This window comes from Anabrus simplex, chromosome 14, assembly GCF_040414725.1.
Source record: "Anabrus simplex isolate iqAnaSimp1 chromosome 14, ASM4041472v1, whole genome shotgun sequence".
NCBI classification, from domain to species: Eukaryota; Metazoa; Arthropoda; class Insecta; order Orthoptera; family Tettigoniidae; genus Anabrus; species Anabrus simplex.
In genome coordinates, this window is record NC_090278.1 from 98,723,854 (window position 1) to 98,750,300 (window position 26,447).

The following is a 26,447-nucleotide window of genomic DNA, read 5'->3' on the forward strand; positions in this document are numbered from 1 at the left end:
CTGAGCCTACTAGAGGCCAAAGAAAACCGAATCTTTCTTGGACGTCTGTGGATGAGTTTTAATTAATTTTGTGAGGTAAACACCAAATGTGTCACCAGATATCTTTTATATACCGACATTGTACGGCATGGAGCGTCGCATCAACATTCACTACCTCTGCTGGGTTTGAAGCTGCTACCTTGGAACCCGGAGGCCGACACTCTACCATTTATCCACGTGATATGTCTGCAACGACCTTCAATCAGGGATAAAATATTTTGTTTTGGAGAGCTCAGTTTAATAGGAATACACTACAAAGTTGTATTGTAGGTTAATAAATAATTATGATTCATATTGTAGTTAAAGTTGGGGCAGAAACGAACAGGTATAGTTGATAGTTTGGTAGATGTGGAAAAGCCCCTTGAACCATATACAGTACATGTTGTTAACAAAGCAAGAGTCGTGTGTGGCTTACAGCTAAAGTATAGTGCTAGGCGGGGTTTACCTCAGCCCAGCAATTTGGCTTTTACACTAGTGCCGAAGTGAGGCAGTGTGTCTAAGAGCAGGTCGCTTTCTCCAACGTAGTGAGATCGCACACTAAAATCTCTTTACTGTACCGAAGCGGTCGTTAATAATTTGGAGATAAGTAACAGGAAGTGAAGTTGGTCGATTGATTCAGCATATGACATTATACACTCTAATTAAACACAAAGAAACACTCCCCTTCCCAAATTCATAAAATTAACGAGATCTAGCAGCGATAACCAGGCTCCTCGCTTCCTTTGTCAACTCTTGCCCCGACCTTCTTTTGCCGATTATTCGAGACATCTTACATTTTCCCACTCATTACTGTCAATAGAGAATGCTCATCAACACGGGAACACGCACTCAGCAGTGACACTTGCCACATTCGAAATGAGGGGCATGCTAGAGGCATTTTATTGTATCTCTGACCTTTACTGGTGACATTTCGTAATCGGCTAGTCGTTAAGATTAACGGCTCGGAGGTGTGCCGCGAGACATCTTCACTCCAAGTAGTTTTTAAAAATGTTCTATTTATTCATGGTGTGGTTCTCTGCGCTGGGAGTGTCCGAGGACCTGTTCGCCTCGGCTCGTGCGTCTGGATGTGCGAAGATAACGAGGTAGGGAGAGAGAGCGCGCATACAGCCTACTCCTGTCGAATAACACTTAGGGAAGAACCACCATCCCTCGTCCACACGAGCCGAACATAACATGTCCACGGACATATTGACTACAAAAATGAGGGTGGTGGCTTTGCCAAACTGATACAGTATGTCCTGAATTAAGTTTGTATTTCTTTAATTTTAAGAGCAAGGCCAGTGATAGCGGTATCCTGAGTACGGGCAGGTAGGTCACGTTTCCGCCAGTAGAGCACGTACCGGTACCAGCTATCAGCTGACTGCACCTGTCCAAGGCCATCTGTAATGCTCACGTCACGTCAGACAGAGCCACGTCCTACTGATAAGACAAGGACTGCCCGCTAATCTGGATTAAATACATCATGTACGGTCTCCTGCTTCTGAGGCACAACCGCCAATTCATTTCATTTCATGTCATTTCTTAAATAATCTCTAACGTGATTCAACTTCATGGAATTCACACATCTCTCGTTTTGATAATAATCAAGGAAGAAAACCAGAACAAAGATTATGAGTACGAAGTGCGAGGTGAACAGCTGTAAGCACACCCCTTCCTTTGACCACGATATGAATAAGTGGCATAATTTAAATTTTGTGATAGAATATTTGCTTGAAGAAAACCTGTATTCTAGCTTCCCGAGTGCTCGAAAAAGTTAACAATACAGTTGCACGTTTCCCGAATGTAGAGAATGTGTATTCTTGTATTCAGGGATTCCTACCATAGGAAGACAATATGCTGAAAATCCTTGGATGATTTCGAAATTATTAGCAAAAAAAAGGGAAGTTTAAAAATGAAAAGATTTCAGAAAGATGGGCCGAGACCTTCCCCCTGTGGGTGCAAGTGGTATCCTATAGCCGTCTAAAAGGAGGACGAGGGAGGGTGGGTTGGTAGCCACGACCTGAGACTGGCGTTGAGCCAGGTTGCTGTTATCCGACCTCCCTCGCCAACTCTTGTTCTCTTTCGACCTCGAAGGTATTAGGTTTGTGGGGTCTAGGGAGTATTTCATTTTCACGCCCTTCGTGAGCTTTCCCTTTATTTTGCGATACCTTCGTGTTTCCTTTCTGACTGGCAGTAGCACACGTCTCGCTGTGCGGTAAGCTGCAGTGGACGTGCTAATTGTCCACCTGGCAACCGCCAATGTAAACACGAGTTGATATGTGCAAGCTGGGCGTGACCTCACTGCAGACTGCTTCAAGGCTTCATCAAGGTGTTTAAATGGACAAGCAGTCACATGGTGACCTCTGTTCTTCCAGATGTTGGACTGCTGGCCTCCACACTGCCACTTCACGATGACAATCCTCCTGTGAATAGAATAGAGCGTCCCACTTCTGCCAGACTCCTATCTGGCCTCCAACTCTTGTTCTTCGACCCAGACGGCGTAGAGAGTTCATTTTCACGTCTTCATGCTTCTTCGCTTTTTCTTGCAGATACCTTCAGTTTTCTGAAGCGTCTCACCTGTTTCTTAGTGTTAATAGAGTATGGTCGTTCACCAGCACCACCATCACCGCGGTGGTATTTGAAAGTATTCAAATTCGTGAGCCTTGCGCCCATAGATTTACTGACAGGTAAAAGACCACCTGTGGAACAAAATTCCGGCAACCTGGGGTCGCAGGACCACGATCATCATCTTCACAGCGGTGACTTAATACGTAAATCAATGTTTGTAGTCGAGGCATTCTTGTACAGCTATGGTTTATATTTTAAACAAAGTCTTCCAGTACAGTAAAGCCTTGGGAGTAGAAGTGAGTGACAGGGAGTTCACGACAAATGGGCAACGAACTGTCGTACAACTGAATTACATAAATGGCGCTACTATGCCGTGGTTCAGCATGATCAACCTTAACAGACATGTTGCGAGCATAATCCCGGTCACCTCCACCGAGTTCAAGTATTGAACTCGCCAATGTGCAATGTGCATGTGTTGCAGCGTACAGCGGGCAAGTGTACCAGTGTTACTCTCCTACTGCAAGCAGCGTATTTACACAATCTTAGCACAATTTCTACAACAGAGTGACGTAGTGTATACACATTTTATTTCTATGCATTTATTTTGGAAAAGACTATAAAAGTTATATGTACATTTCTCGGCTACACGAGAGAGTTGTTCGTTCCCCTGTTAGGGGCACAGATCCCTTCATGCTACCCACAGAGGACATTACATAGTTCCGATAACTCGAAAAAAACGAGAGTACGTCCAGCAATATGGCAGCTGAACCATGCCCCGTCACAAGATAGCCCCACCTATCAAAAAGAAATATTCGCAAGACACGCATTATGAGAGAAATTCTGCTGCTTTCGGTGACGTCTGTGACCTACACCAAACTGCAGTCAAAGCCTAAAAACACGGCGCCATTTGTACCTACTGACTTCGGGCTAGCGGTAATAACGTGATGATGAAGAGTGTGTTCATATATCCATGTTAAAACTAATGAATTTGTGGAAAGGACTAAAAAGTAGCGCATTTTGAAGCTGTAGAGCAAGATATCTGCTGTACTATGTAATTTGCCCCGCCTGTGTGTAATGGTCATTAGACCAAAAGCCAATTAATAAAGAGTCTGTAAGTTGAGAACTCACCCATGCACTGTGGGCACGTCTATGGAGTGTGAAGACGGTCGCTTGCGGTCCCCAGCCATGTCGGCCAACCTCGCGAAGTCTGTGTCCTGGTCCATGAGCCGGGCCGACTTACGGGACTCCAGCAGGCGAACTTCCTCCAGGCGCTTGCGAACCTCCACCGGGTTCTGCGGATCACAAAATAATCAAATATCAGTCTACGTAAAACCATTCATTATAACGTGAATATTTAATTCATTCCATTGTTCCACACGTGGGGAAAGTGTGTGGAGGAAAGGGAACCACGATAGAGTATTATCCAAGAATTAGGTTGAGGCAGATGTTGAGGAAAGTAGAAGAGAAGGAAGAGGGAAAGGAGAAGGGGGTAGTGTTTCACGTTGGTACCTACAACTTAAGACAACCTGGTATAAGTACCAACATAGTTGGGGATGTGTGGGATCTGGTAAATGCAGTACGGATGAAGTTTTTTTTTTTTTTTTTTTTTTTTTGCTAGGGGCTTTACGTCGCACCGACACAGATAGGTCTTATGGCGACGATGGGATGGGAAAGACCTGGGAGTTGGAAGGAAGCGGCCGTGGCCTTAATTAAGGTACAGCCCCAGCATTTGCCTGGTGTGAAAATGGGAAACCACGGAAAACCATTTTCAGGGCTGCCGATAGTGGGATTCGAACCTACTATCTCCCGGATGCAAGCTCACAGCCGCGCGCCTCTACGCGCACGGCCAACTCGCCCGGTCGGATGAAGTTTAAGGAAGCGGAGATTGTTATTAGTGGAATACTGTGTAGGAGGGATACTGACTGGATGGTGATTGGGGATTTAAATGAGACTATTCTGGCTCGGTGAGGAAAGCAACGGGAAACTACCTCACTCCTCATTTCCCTAGTACGCTTCTTCAGTGATGCCTAAGCCATCTATGACAGCTGATGGCAGAGCTGTTGAGGATCCAACCAGCCTTAGGGCTGAAGACTGAACATACATACATACATACATACATACATACATACATACATACATACATACATGGCGTGGGTATGTGGGAAACTGGGAGTGAGATTTCCAGATCCTAATGGGTGGGTAGGAGATAGGAATCTGCGCTTCACTTAAACCGCAGTGGTACGTATAAGTTAGGAACTGTGTTTGGAAGGGTAATAGGGAGGTACATTCAGGGAAACGGGGTGGCCTAGGGAGTGGTGATAAGGTAAAAGGGAACTGGAAGTCAAATAGGGATGACATAAATGTTAGTGCTCAACTGTAGAAGTATTGTAAAGAAAGGAATAGAATTAAGTACTGTAATAGATATATACTTACCAAATATTGTAACAGGAGTTGAATCATGGCTGAGAAATGATATAATAGATGCAGAAATTTTCTCACGGAACTGGAGTGTGTATCGTAGAGATAGGATAGCAATGGTAGGAGAGGGAGTATTCATTCTGGTGAAAGAAGAAATTGTAATATACGAAAAAGTTAATGATGACAAATATGAAATTCTAGGTGTAAGCCTCGTTTCTAAAGATAATAGGCAACTTGATGTCTTCGGACTGTACAGATCAGGAAAGGGTAGCGCAGACGCTGATTCAGAATTATTTGATAAGATAATCAGCTATGTGGAAAACGATAAAGAAAGGAACGTGATTGTAGCCGGTGATCTCAATTTACCAAATGTCAATTGGGAAGGTAATGCGAACGACAGGAAGCATGACCAACAAATGGCAAGGGCATCTGATTCAGAAAGTGATGGAACCAACTTGAGGGAAGAATATTCTGGACGTGGTGCTGGTAAAACCAGATGAGCTCTATAGAGAAACCAAAGTAATAGATGGTATTGGTGATCACGAAGCTGTTTTTGTGGTAGTTAAAAATAAATGTGAAAGAAAGGAAGATATTAAAATTAGGACTATATATGGCTGATAAAACAGGCATGAGGGCGTTTTTAAAACGTAACTATGATCGGTGGAAAACGGTAAATAAAAATGTAAACAGACTCTGAGATGGGTTTAAAGCAATTGTTGAGGAATGTGAAAACAGGTTTGTACCTTTAAAGGTGGTAAGGAATGGTGTAGATCCACTATATTATAACAGAGAAGTAAAGAGACTAAGGAGGTGCAGGTTGGAAACAAATAGAGTTAGAAATGGCTGTGGAAGTAAGGAGAAATTGAACTGACAGACTTTGAAAGGTGTTCTAGGATCCAATGCTGTCATTGGCATCATCATGTAGTTTGTAGGTGTCCTGTCGGCTTAATTACTCTTTTTATTATTTATAAGATGTCGAAATTAATGTCGCTAAAAGGTAATTAAATTATGATTAAAATATTATTCCTTTACAGAACACATTAATAAGAGATTATGTTTCGACGAACATTATGAAGAATGCTTGCCGCGTGGGTTCTCTGTCTGGTGGTAAGGACTCTGGTTTAAATTGACAAATGCTTGTTTGGCTCGAAGTTCGTAATGAGCAGCGAAATTAACTAATGCCAATTTTTCAATACGTGAATTACAATTAATGTTAAAAACACAGATAGTGCCAACTGGGGTAATTCCAACCATGTGGTCCATGTCTCATCGCTGTGGGTAGAGCGATAGGATACATCCGTGCATATGGTCAGCGTACTGGCCTTCGGTTCAATGGGTCCCGGGTTCGATTCCCGACCGGGCCGGGTGTTTGTGCTGTCCCCAACATCCCTGTAAGTCACAGACCACACACAACACTATTCTCCACACGCAGTTACCTACATACGGGAGATGCCGCCCACCCTCATCGGAGGGTCTGTCTTAACAGGGCTGGGCTCGGATAGAAATAGCCACACGAAATTATCATCGTCATCGTCATCATCATCATCATCATCATCATCATCGTAAGAGTCAACTTAATGGGAACCGTAGGGCTATGAACTTGGCGACCAAAGGGCCTCAGCGGAGCCTGCCAGTTGAGTCTCCTCGCTTTCATTTTGTCCAAGGACTGCAAACTCTAGCAGGTCTTTTACATTGACGCCTTTCGCAGCCCTTACCTTTTTCTTTGGCGATACCTTCATTCTTGGAAGAATCCGAATTCTTCCTTTTCTTTCGCTCTCAGTGTTGTCCTCTTAAAGCAGTAATCAGCACCACCAACGACGTGGACACGCTGTAGATATCGCACAGTCTGAACTCTCCCACCTGACGCTATCCCAGAATTATCGCGTATTTTCGATTCGAAATAGCAATTACATTTTTACTGTTGCTTCGTTTTAAAATTCTCAATATAATTTAATAATGTTGACACTTCAACTGCTAAATAATTTCCTTTATCGAAAGGGGTGGGGCCAAAGTAGCCAGGCTGTGACGTGTTGATCGCCAGCCCGCGGACCAGTTCGTTCATGTTCGAGCCGCGCCCACCGTCTGCCGTCACTTCTCTGAGGTTTCCCCACAAGCAAATGCCGGGGCAATTCCTATTTCTTCCTCCTTGTCCTTATCCAATTTGATTCAACATCATTAAACTTCATTCGCTCCTCAACTAAGGTTGGCGTCACGAAGGGCGTCCGGCCGTAAAACGTGCCATATCCTCGACCCCGCATCAGTGAACGAGACACAGGGGTGGACATACATACCAAGGGTGAAACGCGAGTCTTTCCATCACAACAGTCGTAAGAGAGTTTCGCCATGACAATTTCTAGAATTTACTTGCGACTCAAAAACGATTGAAATCAGCTGTGGAATACAAAGTGTACATAAGTAAAAAGACCACTGGACTGACTATATTGTCACAAGGGTCCCTGGCGTTGAACATCTCAAGGAGAGGAAAGAAGACTTTTCTTTGAAGAGGAAGAAGAAGAAAACCCTTGTCCTCATCCCGAGGTGATGCAGTTACGTTCCCATTCTTCAATCTCTCGACAGTACCGAAAATGGAACCTGGGCCTTCGAGGATGGCAGTTAACAGCACCAACCTTTAAGTTACGGAGACATCTATAATAATAATAATCGACCGACTTGTTACCTTGCATTCGTTATTAAGGCTTGCAACTCCAGTTCCGTGGAGACGAGCCTCTTTCTTACCTGGATCTGAGAGCTGGTTAGAGATGCACTCAGCCTACGTAAGCTACCTCACTGACATAGCAGCCCCGGTCTAGAAAATAAGCATTAACGGCTGACAGAATTCTTCGCGCTGATCTCGCGTCACCTCCTAATCCGCAGGTCTTCGGGCTGAGCAGCGGAAGGCAGGCCTGTTCTGGCGTGGGGTTTGGCAGCCTGATGTCTACGGGTTAGGAATTGTTCCGAAATAACACTCGAGTTCACCAACGATCTGTTGCACACCGACATGGCTTCAAAACTCCTTCAACCTCATTTAAGATCGAGCCTGCGATCTTTGATACTTTCACGAACTTAGCAACTTCAGTTAAGGCCTCATCGGGGAATCATGCAGGACATAATCTGTCTCGTCACATTAACGATCAAGACTTTGGTCGAGTCTACACGTCCAACAGTGACGTAACGGTAGGACCTGGAGGTGAAGAGGGCCCTTTCCGCAAACGTATTTTAACCGTAATGCCATTCTGAACGGGAAATGTTACATAACTATGCTTGTACATTTCGTAAGTAGATATCTGGTGAATCCACCTAGCTGCAATTATTATTATTATTATTATTATTATTATTATTATTATTGTGTTGAGTCTAGCACAGGCGCGTCGCGTAACATGAGCGGCTCGCTCTAAGGACTGGAACAAGAAATCACCATGACAACTCTGTAAGAGACAGGAAGAAATGTGAAGTCGTATGAAAGTGGAGAAACAAAAGCATTCCTTATGACTACTATGACAAACTAGTTTGATTGCTGAATATAGTGATAAGGAAAACAATGTGTAATGAGTTTGCTTCTACGATCGTTAACCTACTTCATATTGTGTGAAAATATTTGTCTTCTTGGCCGCCATGCTGGTCTTCCTGGGGAGGTAACGTGCTGCTCATGACTATGTGAGAGAGTTGGTCAACACTTGTCGGAGTCTTCTCATACTGTGGTTTATACATGTCGTCGTTTTTTCTTTGGTAGAGTCCGTCTTCTAGTTAATGTTAATGGAGGATGGCCCACCAGCACGATATCTGCTGCATCTCGTAAGAGGCGACCAGAAGGGACGTCAACCTGGGAGCGCACCGGGCGAGTTGGCCGGGCAGCTGTGAGCTTGCATCCGGGAGATAGTGGGTTCGAACCCCACTGCCGGCAACTCTGAAGATGGTTTTCCGTGGTTTCCCATTTTCACGCCAGGCAAATGATGGAGTGTACCGTAATTAAGGCCACGGCCGCTTTCTTCCCAATCCTAGGCCTCTCCTATTCATGTATCTGTATCGGTGCGACGTAAAGCAAATAATTTTAAAAACTGGGAGCGTGGGATGGCGACCACGAGGCCCCAACAGTTCCAGTTACATATGGCAGCCTCCTGTTCTGGGTGCTTCCCTCTGTTGCTGACGATTGCAGCTCTTATCTCACCACCACACTAGGACCTCGTTAAGTTGCACTTTGAATCCTATTCGCTTGTGGTTTGTCATATTAAAAACACATATCCAAGCATATCAACTGAAAATGATCGAAAAAGCAAGATTCCGCGTAAATTAATGGTGTTCTTAATCATCATAATTCACAGAGGAGATCACCTCGATATTTGGTTCTTACAGCCATTACCCGGTCTTACGTTGATGCGCAATGCCCTTAGCAGTACAAAGCTTAATGTATCGGAGTATTTCGAGTTTTGTTTTGAGGTCGTAGCCAGTAGCCGGAGCACGTCCAGCAATATGGTGGCCGCTTTGGGCCCGTTACACGCTCACTCTGTGCCATGTAATTCACACGGCACAGGTCGGGGTCGGAGATTTCTTGGTCTACATCGATCGCCAACCGAATGTTCACTGCAGTGTGTGGCTCTGTGTACTCATGCCACGTCTACAAAAAAGAAAATGTACTACAGTAGATTTCGTATTTTTTGATACTGTATTTCGCGTCTGAAATATGACAAGACAGATAATGGAGGTTGTCAGAAGTAATCCCTTTATGTATGTGATTACTTGGCATTTATAAAATATGTAAGAGTGGATATCGTATACCGTGAACTATTTCAGGACATAGATGTATACTGTTTACAAATAAATACTGTATAAATTGAAAACCGTACTAACCTCCAGGGATGCGTCTTTCTTCAGTGCTAGTTGTGTTTTCAACCGAAGTTTCCTGTCTGCCACTTGTACTTCCTCTTAAAACCATAATCACCTCCACTAATCAACAATTTTCTTTATTAGGTGGTGGATTTCTGAAAACTTTATCTTACCGAATCTTGTACATTACGGGAATGTATCGATATCCGTCTCCAGTGTTGGAATTACATAAGTTAACGAGTAAGCTTCAGTGGTGTTTTAACAGTAGGAAAGATCATAAAAAAGAAGTTGGAATTCAAGAGAACAATTTGGGGCGAACACTCCTATGAAGAGGAACTGCGGATTGGAATCATTTAACAAAGGAGATGTTTGATAAACTTTTAAATCCTTTAAGAGCAGGCTAGATAAAGAACTGGCAGGGCATCTGCCAGTTGCGCGACTGCCTTAAATGCAGATCAGTGGTGACCGATTGGCTGATGGTGATTGATTGATTGATTGATTGATTGATTGATTGATTGATGATGAAGAAGGTATTCAACGCATTTAATCCATCACTGCTGATCTGTATTTAGGACTGTCGCCCAGATGGCAGATTTCTTATTAATTCTTTACTTAGTCTCTTCTTAAACAATTTCAGAGGAGATGGAAATGTATCAAGCTTCCTATAAAGTCGGGCAGAGTGGCTTAATAGCTAGTGGGATGTAAAAACGATGTTATATACAGTATTTACACTGTTTTAGTTCGTTTGGGCCGCCTGAGGACGACGGTGCTGGCTGCTGCTATCTTCTTTGTACCTTGACCTTTCCTGCAGGCCGAGTAATCCTTTTTCTTGCTGAACACCATTTTTGCTTTCTTCGGACCATTTCCTGGTCTCATTGCGGTTAGCTCCTGTAAGGGATGTTAGGAAGGGTTTGGTTTTGATAGTTAAACGGTAGTTGTCTCTGATAATAATAATAATAATAATAATAATAATAAGAAGAAGAATAATAATAATAAGAATAATAATAATAACAATAATAACAATAATAATATCCTATAACTAATATTTGCCCTAATTTGTCTTCGAGAAATCCAACTTTATTATTGAAAACATAGTCTTTAATATTTGCACAATTAATTTTACCTTCGCCAGTTCTTCAGCTTATCCCATTAATTCTGGGGTTGCTGGAGCCACCGAGGTTGCCCTTCCTGACACGATGTGATTTCTGAGATGAAAATCTCAACCCAGGATGGACCGCGATGCCAGCTTTTTTTTTTTTGCTAGTTGCTTTACGTCGCACCAACACAAATAGATCTTATGGCGACGATAGGACGGGAAAGGGCTAGGGGTGGGAAGGAGGTGGCCATCGCTTTAAGTAAGGTACAGCCTCAGCATTTTCCTGGTGTGAAAATGGGAAACCACGGAAAATCATTTTCAAGGCTGCCGACAGTGGGGTTCGAACCTACTATCTCCCGAATACTGGATACTGGCCGCACTTAAGCGACTGCAGATATCCAGCTCGGTCTCATATTTTTATGATCACAATCCATGGCCTGCTGTATAAATGACAATATTCCATTCCAAGACCATACCTTCTTTAAGCCCGCTTGGTGGTCATGATCGTTAAAGCGTTGAACTATATTATACGGTCTGACACCGCGGTTATCCGCTTCGAGTCCCGTTTGTCTACAAGAAATCACCGTCAGAATATTGGCCGGCAGGGTAGGAGAAGTGGTGGTATACCTGGATTAAATTCCAAACCTCTACGCAGTACTCATATGGAGTGAAGGCATATGACGGTGATTTGTCTGTCGGATGCAGACTCCTTGGTGCTATTCGACAGGAGTAGGCTATGTGCTGGCACCGGGTTTCACCCTCTCCCTACTATCATATATCATGTCATTCATTTCATCTCATTAACTATTCTGATGAGGTTAACGCCAGGAAGGAAATCCGGTCATAAAAACTTGCTACACAAATTCATCGCACTTCATACACGTTCCCGTTGAGGAACGGGGCATGTTCCCTTCTTTAAAATAAAGAAAAAATAACTCATTGTTAGAAAAATAGAGAATATTTGTTTAGAAAAAGACCTGCTTAGAAAAACGAAAAGTTAGTTTAATGAAGTGCAGGCGTGAATTTCAAACGCTAGATGGAGGAACTCGAGCTAAAAGATCGGTAAATTTTAAGAAAGATCATAGGACAAAAATTTCAGGATGATAAAATAACACACATCAAGAATGAAACGCTCTAGAAGAAAATTGAAAAACTATCAGATACTATGCGGGAAAAAGGATACATTTTTACGGTCATCTTTTCAGAACGAATTCAAGTAGATTAAGCAAACCAATCTTTGACTTGTTCCGTAACCGCAAAACAAAACCCAACTGGTTTAAAGAAACTGAAAAAACCTAGTAGGATTAACAGTTACAGAAAATTCATTATTCGATCGAACAGCTGTAGTAATAACTAAATACGAAACTACAAGGTTCCAAGACAAATCTACATTAAAAACCAAACCTATTACCTCGGAAGATGAGAGGAAACGGAGATCAGAAAGAATGAAGAAATACGGGCACTAAGAAAGCAACGGCACACAGAGAAATTCTTGATTCAACATACCCCGAAAGAGGGTGAAACGAAACAAGAACTCGTTACATTTATAATTCCCAATACTCTGAGTTCACAACTGCACCACTACTCCCTCCATTCTTTCTTCAGGAATGTTCTCCACTCTCGTAGTAGCTTCCTCTGTTTCATCGCCATAGTACATTCCTTATGGGTGTCGAATACATCTACGGTAAGAGATGTCTAAAAGGGGGACCAGAAGCTCTCAACTAGTAGGCGACGTCACATGATGACGAGCGCTAAACGAGGCGTGCGCCACATCAAAACAACTTTTGTAACACCTCCACGTGCCACAAATTATCTCGGACCAGAGAACGGCGGGGGTGAGAAGATCATTTGCTGAGCGCAGTATCTGCAGCTTACATAACCACTTTCACTTCAGCTAGCGTAACCACGAGCTCTCTTCCACATTATTAGGTTTGCGAAGCCCACGAAACTTAACGTGTCTCTTCCTCTTTACCTTCATTCATGGCGCGCGGTGAACACCAACAGCTTGCTTGTTGTTTTAAGGGGCCTTACATCGAAGGTCATCGGCCCAACACCAACAGCAATCCAGCCCCACCACATTACCATTTCCAAATTGGTACTCACGGCACCTACGCTACAGCACATTTTAAACAATGTACAGTTTCACCCGGAGACGCATCGTAATCGTATAGTCACGGTTTTCACAAATGTACTGGGACTTAACTTAAAATCCTAACCTACACTCAGCGAGCAAAACTTGAACGATATTTTAGAGTTTCACTCACTTAATGAGTGCAGATACACATAGGAAAGTATTCCTCACAAAGAATAACACTGTTATATTCACGAAGAATGCCACAAAACTCGCGAAAACTTCACCCATAACACAAGAATAATACTACAAACATTCACAATCTTAACACCATTACAGGCAAAGTCACGGGTGTACAGCAACAAAATACAAAATTCTTGTACTTCGCGCTTGCCTCTGCGTTCCTGCTGGGCAACCTAAATATTTTTTTCCCGAATATATTGAAAAAATATCCTCTGCATGTGCCATCAATGAATAGTCCCAAAACTTTTATACATGCCGAAATCCAAAAATACAATATGTACTTTAATTAAAATTGATTTCATAAAAAAAGCTCTATTTTTATTACCAAGACGATGTGCAAGTTGCTATACTGTGTGTTAGGTTATCAGCCCTGAGGCTGGTTGGATCCTCAAATAGCACCACCAAAGGCTATGCAGTTATAGGGAAACCGCAAAAACCAATGGCAGAGCCCAAATGAGGCGTACTAGGAGAGATGAGGAATGAGGTAGTTTGCCATTGCTTTCCTCACTGGGCCACTGCAGCACGACGGATTCTATGAGCAACACTTTTCATGACACTCAGATACGATTTGTGCTCCGAGTGTCATTACTCAGCACCACCCATACCCCAGCAGCTTCCATATTGTCACAGCCATGGATGAGACTGGGACTTCAGTGGAAGCTACACTTTGCTCTGGCCTGTGCCAAGAGACGGACACAAAAGTACTGCATCCATCACGAAATGGCAACAGGCGGTGCTAAACTGTTAACGTATTAATATTTTTCTTGTAGACTGATGCGTGGCGCTGAACACATCGAGTGTTAAGTAATACAAACTAACAAACTAAGGAATAATAAGGAAATGTAAATACAAAATTACTTGCACCGCTGGGATAGATGGGGTTCAGTGCAGGCCACTGCCTTCGAAGAGGGAGAAGGCCCCTGCTTCCTTCTACAACACAATAATTCTGATATGACACCACAGGCACGGGAGATAAACGAGAAGGAAACAATAACCACGTGCCTGCACGGTTGGCTCAATTCCAGGGATTGAGATGAGGTGCTGCTATTTACCCCGGAACAGAGGCACTTTACAGATCAGATCTGTCGCCAACCGAGGGTGACGAGCGCCTGTTTAGCGAGACTGTTCCAGCCGTATTTTGAATTGCGTTCCTATGTATGGAAACAGCTGCTCTATCAAAAGTCCACCATTGCCGTCGCTGTTACATTCGTTCCAAATGTGAGTTGGAGTGCACCACAAGGATCGCCACTATCACCACTTTTATTCATGTTATGTATGGATGCAGTCACCTCGGAGTACTTCAAGTACGGATGGAACTACTTTTTTTTTTTTTTGCAAGTGGCTTTACGTCGCACCGACACAGATATGTCTTATGGCGACGATGGGATAGAAAAGGCCTAGGAGTTGGAAGGAAGCGGCCGTGGCGTTGATTAAGGTACAGCCCTAGCATTTGCCTGGTGTGAAAATGGGAAACCACGGAAATCCATCTTCAGGGCTGCCGACAGTGGGATTCGAACCCACTATCTCCTGGATGCAAGTGCACAGCCGCGTGCCCTGAACTGCACGGCCACCTCGCCCGGTGCGGACGGATGGAACCATTCAGATAGATGGCCACGACTTCTTCAAAGTACTATGGTTCGTTAGTGCTAACACTGACACACTAGCAGATGGCGTGCTTGAGTCAGTGCGGCTTGGAGACCACTGGAGTTCTCTGTGATCGACGGAAAGGCTTATGGAGACGCGCGTGACAAGAACATAGCTTTCATGAAGAAAATGCGCCATGTTCACAAGCCGAGCTGGACAGCGAACCCTGCGCCAACAACTGATGAATACGGGGTCGGGGATGAGGCGAGAAACTAATGGCAAACTGGCCAAGGAGGCGGAAGTGTCCTGGTATTTGTCTGGAAGTGAAACCATAGAAAACTGTTCTCAGGACAGCTTGGTTCCATAGACGTAGCGCGTCTCTCGTACATTAAATCAGACTCCTTTTCTGTCAATGCATGAGACGTAGTTTTGACAGACATTGAATCCCTAAAGTAGAAAATTGGTTATCTACTTGAAATGCACTATTTTGTAAATGAGAGGCTAGATTAAAAAAAAAAAAAGTTAAGATAAACATTTTCCCCAGGTTTCAATATTGTGCCTGTCTGTAGGTTCACTTTATGTATTAAACTGCTGTGAAAGTCGGGCTGTTACGGCTCCAGGGGCCATCCACAAGTGCGGTCCGACGTCTCTATGCGAGAGAAATATATGTCTTTAAAAGAAATAAGTAATTCAGAAGTGAAAGTTGGAAACTAATACTTCATTATCAGAAAGGTTCAAACAATGTAATTAATTACTTTCTAGAAAAAAGTATGTAGTATTTTTCTGGCTCTTGTGTGAAACCGCCGGAGGAAGACTTTCAAATCTGCCACACTTTATTGGTAACACTCCTGCTAAACCATTTCGTATGGGCGTTTTAAAAATGCTACCGCCATGCGGAAAATACTGATGACAACTTTACTGAGGATAGGCTCGTACGTGTCAACCAGTCGCTGATCAGTTGAGGTCTTCTGCGGGGTGAAGTCTCTTATCATCTGTATTTATAAATTAAACTTGACGTCACAAAGGGAAGAAGACACGTCCCGACAGCTGACGATCAGCTGACGTCACGCAGGTAAACAGAGCGACCTCGCCGGTCGATATGGGAGGCAGTCCTTGACTCTGAGGAGCATGCGCTCTGCAGAGGCACAGCGAACTTCTTCCTCAATCCAAACATAATACGTGCGACTGTCAGCACACACTTTCTATTCGGGAAGCCACTTTCTAACAACTGTTGCAGTTATGGCAGAAATTTGAATTTTCAACTTGGGCTTTTTTTTTCATTCCTACCCGTTATTTTACTGCGTCAAGGATGAAACGTAAATAGTTTTTACGACCGGATGCCCTTCCTGACGTCAACCTAATCAGAGGAGTTAACGAGAGGAAATGAATGACGTGATATATGATAGTAGGAAGGGAGAGGGTGAAACCGGGTGCCGGCACACAGCCTACTCCTTTCGAATAGCGACAAGGGACGGGTGGGGATGGTAGAATAACACCTACGTTATCCCTTGTCTGTCGTAAGAGGCGACTAAAACGGCTCCAGAGGCTCAATTTGGGAGCGTGGGTTGGTGACCACAGACCCTTAGCTGACCTTGGCATTGCTTCCACTTGTATCAGGTTCCTCACTTTCATCTATCCGATCCGACCTCCCTTAGTCAACTCTTGTTCTTTTCCGACCCCGAGCCTATTAGAGCATTCGTATTCTAGGGAGTGTTTCATTGTCACGATCCTCGTGGCCCTTGTCTTTCTTTGGCCGATACCTTCATCTTTCGAAGTATCTGCTCCCTTCCATTTTTTCTCTCTGAAATGAAATGGCGTATGGCTTTTAGTGCCGGGAGTGTGCGAGGACATGTTCGACTCGCCAGGTGCAGGTCTTTTGATTTGACTCCCGTAGGCGACCTGCGCGTCGTAAGGAGGATGAAATGATGATGAAGACGACACATACACCCAGCCCCCGTGCCAGCGAAGTTAAAATTCCCGACGGAGCCGGGACTCGAACCCGGGACCCCTGTGATCAAAGGCCAGCATGCTAACCATTTAGCCATAGAGCCGGACTTTTCTCTTTGATTAGTGTTATATACTGGACGGTTGTAGTTCCTCTTAAAATAATAATCATTACCACTTCTGCTATACCCTCACTCCATATGAGCACTGCGGAGAAGTTTGGAACTGAATTCAGGCTTTTGGCACGCAATCTAGTGATGTATACGACCATTCCCCTCTCCCACCCTGTCGACCAACATTCTGAGAGACCAACGAGGTTCGAACCGGCTAAGGACGGTGTCAGACGGCCGTAATGGGGAGACAGGTCGCTGCTACACAATGCAGCAGATTCCAAGGTAAGCATTCCATGTTTGGTTTAATCAAAAGACGAAGAAGCCCAACCTTTTGAAGAACAAAAGTGTCAGTAAAATGGAACGACGGGCCACGAACAGCGTGGCTGTGGGGGAGCCTGGAGGCCCTGTCACACCATCACGGCCTCGTCTAGTTCAATGTTCAGCTAGACATCTCCAAGTGGACGCGACGTGAAACCGATAGCGAACAAAAAAGAAAGTGAAAATGGGCGGGTGTAATTAATAAAGGAGAATGTGTCGATGAAGAAGCTCCCAAGTAAAAGTGAAGGTTCGCTCCACTTGTAACGACTCAGCACATTCCTATGGTAATGTGTTTCCTGTCAGCTCGACTGGCCACCCCCACAGCAGCACACAATACCTTGGGTATACCAGCTGGAGGACCACAAGAGTGCGTGTCGCAAGTCGCAGTCTCACAACAAGTGGCTAAACAAAGGATTACAAACTATCCGGGTCAGAAGGAAAACAAGACGAACCTTGATGAGGCCATGTTCGCACTTGTGAACAGTGTTAATACGGGATGGCTGCCCAAGACCTTGCTAGACAAAGGGCACGTTTAAAATGTCAAGTCATCAATCTCATCAGGTGTTCGATTTGACCTTCAGTCTATCATAGAGCAAAACAGACATGCTCTAGTCTTGAACTTCCGACTTTGCAGTGAATGACATTAGTAGACGTACAAGTTTGAGTGGTGTTTTTAAAAGTAGAAAAGATCAATCAATCAATCAATCAATCAATCAATCAATCAATCAATCAATCAATCAAGATCTGCATTTACGGCAGTCGCCCAGGTGGCAGATTCCCTACTTGAACATCTCCCTTGCTAAGCTATTCCAATCCCTAACTCCCCTTCTTATAAATGAATATTTGCCCCAGTTTGTCCTCTTGAATTCCAACTTTATCTTCATATTTTGATCTTTCCTACTTTTATAAACGCCACTCAAACTTATTCGTCTACTAATGTCATTCCACGCCATCTCTCCGCTCACCGCTCGGAACATACCACTTAGTCGAGCAGCTCTTCTTCTTTCTCTCAATTCTACCCAGCCCCAACTTTGCAACATTTTTGTAACGCTACTCTTTTGTCGCAAATCACCCAGAACAAATCGAGCTGCTTTTCTTTGGATTCTTTCCAGTTCTTGAATCAGGTAATCCTGGTGAGGGTCCCATACACTGGAACCATACTCTAGTTGGGGTCTTACCAGAGACTTATATGCCCTCTCCTTTACATCCTTACTACAGCCCCTAAATACCCTCATAACCATGTGCAGAGATCTTTACCCTTTATTTACAATCCCATTTATGTGATTACCCCAATGAAGATCTTTCCTTATATTAACACTTTTAATGATCCCCAAAAGGAACTTTCACCCCATCAACGCAGTAATTAAAACTGAGAGGACTTTTCCTATTTGCGAAACTCACAACCTGACTTAACCCCGTTTATCAACATACCATTGCCTGCTGTCCATCTCACAACATTATCGAGGTCACGTTGCAGTTGCTCACAATCTTGTAACTTATTTATTACTCTATAGAGAATAACATCAACCGCAAAAAGCCTTATCTCTGATTCCACTCCTTTACTCATATGGTTTATATATATAAGAAAACATAAAGGTCCGATAATACTGCCTTGAGGAATTCCCCTCTTAATTATTACAGGGTCAGATAAAACTGCACCTACTCTAATTCTCTGAGATCTATTTTCTAGAAATATAGCCACCCACAATATGTAGATAAAGTTGGAATTCAAGAGGACACATTGGGGCAAATATTCGTTTATAGGAAGGGGAGTTAGGGATTGGAATAACTTACCAAGGGAGATGTTCAACAAATTTCCAAATTCTTTGTAATCATTTAAGAAAAGGCTAGATAGGGAATCTGCCACCTGGGCGACTGCCCTAAGTGCAGATCAGTAGTGATTGACTGATGGCATGAAACATCTTTCAGTTCTTGGATTGAAATACTTAATTCCAATGGTTCCGGGACTGGATGTTCGTGATACAATTCACAAACTATACATAGAATACATTCACGGTATCCCCAGCCTGCCGTAAGAAGGGACAAAGGGAAAGTAGGCCCTCTGACCTTGGGAGCGCGGGTTGGCGACAACGATTCCGCTAGATGAGTCCTGACATTGCTGCCACTTGACTCCTCACTTTCATCTGTACTGTCAGACGTCCGTTGGTCAACTTTTGTTCTTTCCCGAGCACTCGAGACATTCGTGGCCCTTGTCTTTCTTTGGCCGATCCCTTCCATTTTTTCCTGTGATTAGTGTTAATAGAGGATGGTTGCCTTAACGCAATCACCACCACCAGTTTCACATTTCGAGAATTAATTCATACTGAGCTTCTCGTTTGTACTTCTGAAGGACCTTCCCCGAGACATGACCATTACGTAAAATTTGAAAACTGAATGGCCGAGAGAAAGGAGCAGCTAAAACTGGGGTAGAGAAAGCCCGGACACTTTCACTGGTAGTACCTGTCGAGGACCGTCCAGTTTCTCTCTTCAATATACTGTACGAGGCGAGCGTCTTCCTCGGCGATACGGGCCCTAGAAAGCGTTTGGCACGGCCGTACCGGAAGACAATTCTAACTTTCCCCGACTTTACATGCCAGTGACAGTGAGCACAGACACTGGAATACACTTCTGGAATATTTCATTGAAACTGAAACAGTCTAATCTGGTTATAACGACTACCAAGGGACGCTAGTTATAGCCGATAGTCGCACAAACCGGTTCTTTTGTTTTTGCTAAAAATGTAATATCTGTGAAGTTTTAGGCTGTGGTTAATTAACAGAATTAAGGTAAAGCTTCAAAAACCGTAGGCCTAACTGAAATAGAACGATACAGTATTTGTGGAGTACGCCGTACGAATGTTTACACACTACATACAGCAATAATACGTCAACAAAATATTTAAAAAAAAACTATAAGTGAGGAAAGAGTTTTGTTCCAAAAGATACTGTATATTCTCTCTGTCCTTGTAAATTATAGAAATACACACAATCCCTTCGCGATACTAAGGTTTGTTTTCTCATGTTCTAATGTGCGACTTTTTTAAATTTTTTTTTTTTTGCAACATCTCCACAGCGAGTATTTAACAGTCTGACTTGAAATCTACAATTTGTTTTACGTCGCACCGACACAGATAGGTCTTTTGGCAACGATGGGATGGGAAAAGCCTTGGAGTGGTAAGGAAGTGACCGTGGCATTTGTCTGGTGTCAACATGGGAAACCATTGAAAACTATCTTCAGGGCTGCCGACAGTGGGGTTCGACTCCACTATCTCCCGGATGCAAGCTCACAGCTGCGCGCCGCTAACCGCATGGCCAATTCGCCCGGTATACACTCTACTGAAAATAAGATTTTGAAAATAATATTTACTGTTGTCAGCAGTCCCCAAATACGCAACAAAGAAAAAATCAACACTGGAAGTTACTGCCGATAATATAACAAACTAGGGGACCCGTGCGAGTAGCCCCCTGGTGAACAGTCTTACCTACCACTTAATGCAATCTTTGATTTTTTAACATTTATGGTGTCCACTTGAACGGAAGCGAATGCAAGTGCATTATTATACTGACGAATGTTCCGGAAGTAATTTTTGGTTTTACTATCATTCTTTTCTTAAATGATAAGTACAGCATATTATAATGACATAAAAGAGGCGTCCTAGCGGCCAAAATGTGCATTGGCGCGTATTTTCCTACAGCAACAGCATTTGCAAATCGCACACTTCGTACAATTTTTAAACTCGTTTTTTAAACAAATGATCGATATTTATGAAATGAGAGTGCAATTTGTCATTTCTAACGCCTATTCTCTTTCTTACGAATGCCCATTTGTCACGATCAGTTACTTGTGAGCGCCGCAACATGGATATGTCGTACTAAGCGAAACTATACAGTGTTTAGCCGGGTCGTTACAAGCGAGATCGCAATAAACGGGTTCTACTATAAATGCTACTTACATGACTGAACAAATTCCAAGAGCAAACATACACTATGTGAGCCCAATGTTCGATGTTTTGGTTTGTTACAAACTCACATAATACCCGTTAAATGTTCATCTGGATGCTGACTTTTTAGATTTACTCTGTGTTAAGAGGGGAAAAAACTGTTCGCAAATGCCGCAGAAACTACGTGCTGCAAACCTCTCGTAGCAGGCAAATAGCAAGAGTAGTACTACGAGTGGTTTGCACGATACGCATTTTTTTTTTAATTCCGCAGAAAGATATTCCTTTGCTAATATGTGGCAACAATGTCATGCACAGTGACAATGCCAGAAGGTTGCTCTATACTCTGCCTCATATTAGCCTTTTCTCCTGTACAATATCATCTTCTTCCCCGATGTGTTGGGATCAGCACTTGTTTTACGGCCGGATGCCCTTCCTGTGTAATGTTTCTCAGATGAACAGAAGAAACATCCAGTCCGCGGGCAGTTAAAGTCCCCCGCCTAGCTGGGGATCACACTCGGGACTCTGACCATTCAGCCACGGGGCCGGATCATTTCTCGAGAGCAAGTTATCTCTAAAGTCCTGTCTTGTCTTAGTATTTCTCTGTCTGGAAACTCAAACTCAGGAGAGATCTTTTCCTCCTTCCCCTAGGATCAGGCCACATCACCCTTCTCGGAACTTAATCTAGGATATAAATAAAATCGTAATAACGACCGTTTGTCTGAACATTGACTATTTCGGCGAAATTTTCGTTGAATTATCCATTTCAGGTGTAATAATGACCATCTGCATATTTTTTTTAGCTTCCGTGTCTGTTTGTCTGAGATCTTATAACTTGAGAACTACTGGATATATTTCTACCAAACTTTATATTTAGAATCCACCTGTCCTTGGATAGGTTTCAGGGCCAATATTGTTTCTAAATCCCTGAACTGACTGGGGTTTATACGAAACCGAAACCGTGAAATTGCGCTCCCACAAAATATACACAACCAAACGTAATGGAAATCTACCTACTGTCATGTCATCTCAAGGTGGGTTACAGGTTAGAACAGATAATAAGAGAGGATATCAGCCACAGCGCCACTCCTGGTTTCAGATGAACAATAACCGAGAATTATGGAGAATTACGCTGAACTTCACACCACGCACGGACTGTACCGTTCAATACACTATCATCCTCTCTCCACTCTGTTCAGTTTTATCATACTACTGCCACTTCCTTTCTAGAAGATTATCAGTTTAACATGTATTAATCTTTTGAATACAGGGATGTAACTTTGCGTAAATTCATGAAGGAATCGTGAAATCTATTACCAATTCCCGTGCGAAGAACGGGTACATATGCCAGTTATTTATATAACTGGAGGTTACTACCTCCCCTAGAGCACCGTCACTGCAGCCCGGTGCTACACTGGGGCGAAATGCTCGTAAGACGCCTAAAGCAATGGTATTGTAGTAAACTGGAACTCTTCGTGCAATACAGCGCCTTGAAAAGCGATTAAAGTTGACATTTTATTTTCAAAATCAGAATTACGGCTTCTATAAATAAGAGACACACTTTTATGTAACTTTCAACAAATTCTTCTCGTTTGACAACCACAATACACACATTTCCCTTTTACTCTCGCCGCGACAACAAAACAAAGTGTTCTGCCTGGGAAAAGTTGTATTAACAAGTGCTTTAAGAAGTGTAATTTTTATGGAAAAAGTGTGTTCGCTGCTGCTCTCTGGACACGCAGGAGCCCTGGGGTGTTCCTTAAAGACGAGGGGCCGTGTTGTCATGGCGACCAAACAAGCGCTCGTGGAAACAATCGAGGAAGTGGCGGTCGATAATGAGCCAGGATCTAGGAAATGCCCACATGACGTCATTACGAGCCCACTGTATGGGGACGCCATTCCTCAGTGAAGTGTCCCATGTCTGCAATGACAGTTCTGAATTCTTTACGAATGTAGAGAAATTCTCCATTGTGTCGTTCCTCTCGCTGTATAGTCCATACCTTCACTTTGGATGATTGCAATTCTCACTGTAATGTTGATGTTACGAGGTAGGGGCAGGGTCTGGACGTCAAAAGTAGTCACTTCTTTGTATGTTCGTTTAAAAAGAAGGAAACTTTTCTCAGGAGCACTTCTTCATTGTCTAAAAGCTACGATGAACAAGTAGTATGATGTTATTGGCATTACGTCCCACTAACTACTTTTACGGTTTTCGGAGGTGCCGGAATTTCGTCCCGCAGGAGTTCTTTTACGTGTTTAGTAAATCTACCGACACGAGGCTGGCGTATTAGAGCACCTTCACATACCACGGAACTGAGCCAGGATCGAGTCAGAAGGCCGTGTGAGCCACTCAGTCCGGCAACGACAAGTACACTTGTCTGTATCGTAACTGGTGGCGATTACTGTTTTAAGAGGAAGTACAACTCGGCAAGCATCCTCTATCAACACTGATCACAGGGAAAAAATGGAAGGGATCCATGAAGGTATCGGCCAAAGAAAGAAGGCTGCTTGGGTCTCGCAACCTAATACGGTCGGGCTCGGAAAGAACAACAGTTGACCAAGGGAGGCCTGAGGAGTGTGATTCCTAACTGAGGTTGATAGTTGATTTGTTGCTTGGGACAACTGTGAGCCTTCGTTAAAGCAGGACGATGATTTGATAACATTGTACTTACATTGCGCGTCAAAAATTGTTGTCCACCTTAGCAACTTCCTAACTCGTCAGAGAAATTGACGTGATGTGTTATTGTATGGAGTTTGTTGGCTTATAAGTGAAGAAGTTGCATCACATCCTAAATTGTACGAGTATTTGTATCGAAGTGCTACAATTACTGGAATGTTATAGAATGGTATCCAACTATTGTTGGTGTACCAGAACGATCTAGAGAGTTTTGAAGCCGCAGCAGGATCAAGTGACATGAACAGGACTATTTGCTACGTAAGAGGAGGCGAGTATTCCAAAGGGCACCGTGCAAATCAATGTAGGAGTCGTTTCCAACCAACGAAGTTTCTCGGTGTGATATACAGTATTGCTGGATCTTTCTCGAGCTAGTCAGGACGTCAAAGTGCATTTATTGTCTGACACTGAACATAGTGACAGATTGCTGCTAATTGAACAGCTAGCTTTTGTGTAATATAATCATTTGTCTGTAGCAAAATAAGTGCAGTAGTAAATATTAGACCCCGCTGGAGTGGCAAGTTCGAGAACTGAACGAGTGTGCCGGTATTAAGTGACGTGAGGGGGGACAACACACAACAGTGTGTTCCCTTCTGAGAAGTTCCTAACGAGCCGGCCGCAGCACGCGAGCCCACATTGGTGCCTTGACCCCTGGTTCTGGTTGTCACTGGGGTGCTGCGGACATGCGCGCCGTACTGTTTACAAGCGTCTCTTATCGCTCGCCCGCGACCCCAATTCGCGCTGCATACTCCTGCAGCTTTCACATCCAACGTCACAAACTGTTACACGAATTCGCGATGGCACTGTTTCCCGCTTAGATTTCTAGACTAAAACAATACATTTCCTCTTCAATTACTTTTATTACAAAACTCACCTGCAACCCTTGTTGCTGTCTGAAATCAATTTAATCATATTATGGAATTATGGAAATTACATACTTAATATGCACGTTCCGCTTCTTCGGTGCATGTTATCTATCTGTCTTTCAAAAGAACGATAAAATTAAAATTGCAATGTTGATTGTCTCAGGCTGGATGTGAATGGTAAGGCTAATGGAATTTCTTCAATCTATCAATCAATCAATCAATCAATCAATCAATCAATCAATGATCTGCATTTAGGGCAGTCGCCCAGGTAGCAGATTTCCTATCTGCTGTTTTCCTAGCCTTTTCTTAAACGATTGCAAATAATTTGGGAATTTACTGAACATTATCTCTCTTGGTAAATCATTCCAATCCGTTCCTATCAACGAATATTTGCCCCTATTTGTCCTCTTGAATTCCAACTTTATCTTCATATTGTGATCTTTCCTAGTTTTAAAAACACCACTCAGACTTATTCGTCTACTAATGACATTCCACGTCCCGACAGCACAATACGTACTCCATTTCTAATAATAAAAGGACTGTACATTGCCTGTAACTACAAAACACCGGTATTGTTTAGCATCTCACTCGACATTAAAATACAATAGGCCCCCCCCCCAGAGATCCGCCAATGCATTTCAGGGCAGACTGTTCATTTTCCGAATGAAGTACTTGTGGAACGCTTTGACGAAAGTGCGATATAATCAATATGCTAACCGGCGTTTTACGTGGTCATTTCACTCATACAGTGTTAAAAATGGGTACATTTCTTCACATCATCATTGTAAATTTGATTTTCTCTCTAGCTGAATTCGTATTATTTTCAAGCCTACCATGGTCTCCTTTCTGACGGATCAAGCCATGAGCCACGCTGACGTCCTCATTCCTGGTTCTATGGACACTATCGTTACTGCGAATCATTATTTCTTCCTATCTTATTGTGTGTGTTGTGAAGACGATGTGATAATGTTAACTTGTGTTTGCTCCAGGACAGCAGTGTGCTGATGGCAGTGACAAGCAATCAAAGTTGATAGAACGACCAATAAAGACATCATACACTTCATTGTGCCGTAAAATACTATTTATGTAGTCCGAAAGTAGAACGTGCTATATCGAACGTGTCGACTGAATTGGAACTTGTAGGAAGGCATCGGAAAATAGCTGATATACAGTCTGACAAGGTGAGAGTTCCAGCAGCTTCCTCGTTTGTGCTATTAAAATATATCAATAGCATGCACATTTTATTGTAGAGATGGTAGTAGTTGTTGTTTTAAGAGGCAACCATCCTCTTTTATTGTAGGTGACCATTATAAACGACACGGAAGTATTAAAACCTTAATATATATTCATAGACTGTAGGTGTTAGGAAAACAGATCTGTAGATCGTGAAATTCTGCTCACGTCGGTAGAACCTAATTTTTGGTAGTCTATGAAGTATCTACGTAAACTGCCACGAGCCGGGGCAATAAGGCTATTTTTTAACAATTAATTATAACAGTACCGTTGGTTTTACGCAACATGATTATTAGCATTATATTTACGACATGTTAATTGGTCATTAACCCAAGTTGAAGTGAAATCCGTGAGGTCCCTTGTGAGATGAAAGCCACGCGCAGCTCTGATAACGGGTGACCTTCACAACTGTCGTAAATGTTGTCCTGCATTGAGAGCGAGAACTAGAATAAGTACGGGAACAAAGCAATACCTCGTACTATATATCAATATGAAGTCCAAAGAACATGCATTGTCCGGTAATCTTATCTTGTCCTCTTTGTGGTC

General features: G+C 43.2%; 1 protein-coding gene across 2 annotated transcripts in view; it reads right to left on the bottom strand.

Moving 5' to 3' along the window:
* LOC136885717 (zinc finger protein 395) overlaps positions 1 to 26,447 on the bottom strand; it is a 92,850-nt gene that overhangs the window by 58,968 nt on the left and 7,435 nt on the right. For both annotated transcript variants that reach the window (XM_067158441.2, XM_067158440.2), the window contains exon 2: positions 3,715 to 3,878. In XM_067158441.2, the coding sequence (XP_067014542.1) occupies positions 3,715 to 3,878 (164 nt within the window). The remainder of the gene's footprint in view (positions 1 to 3,714; positions 3,879 to 26,447) is intronic.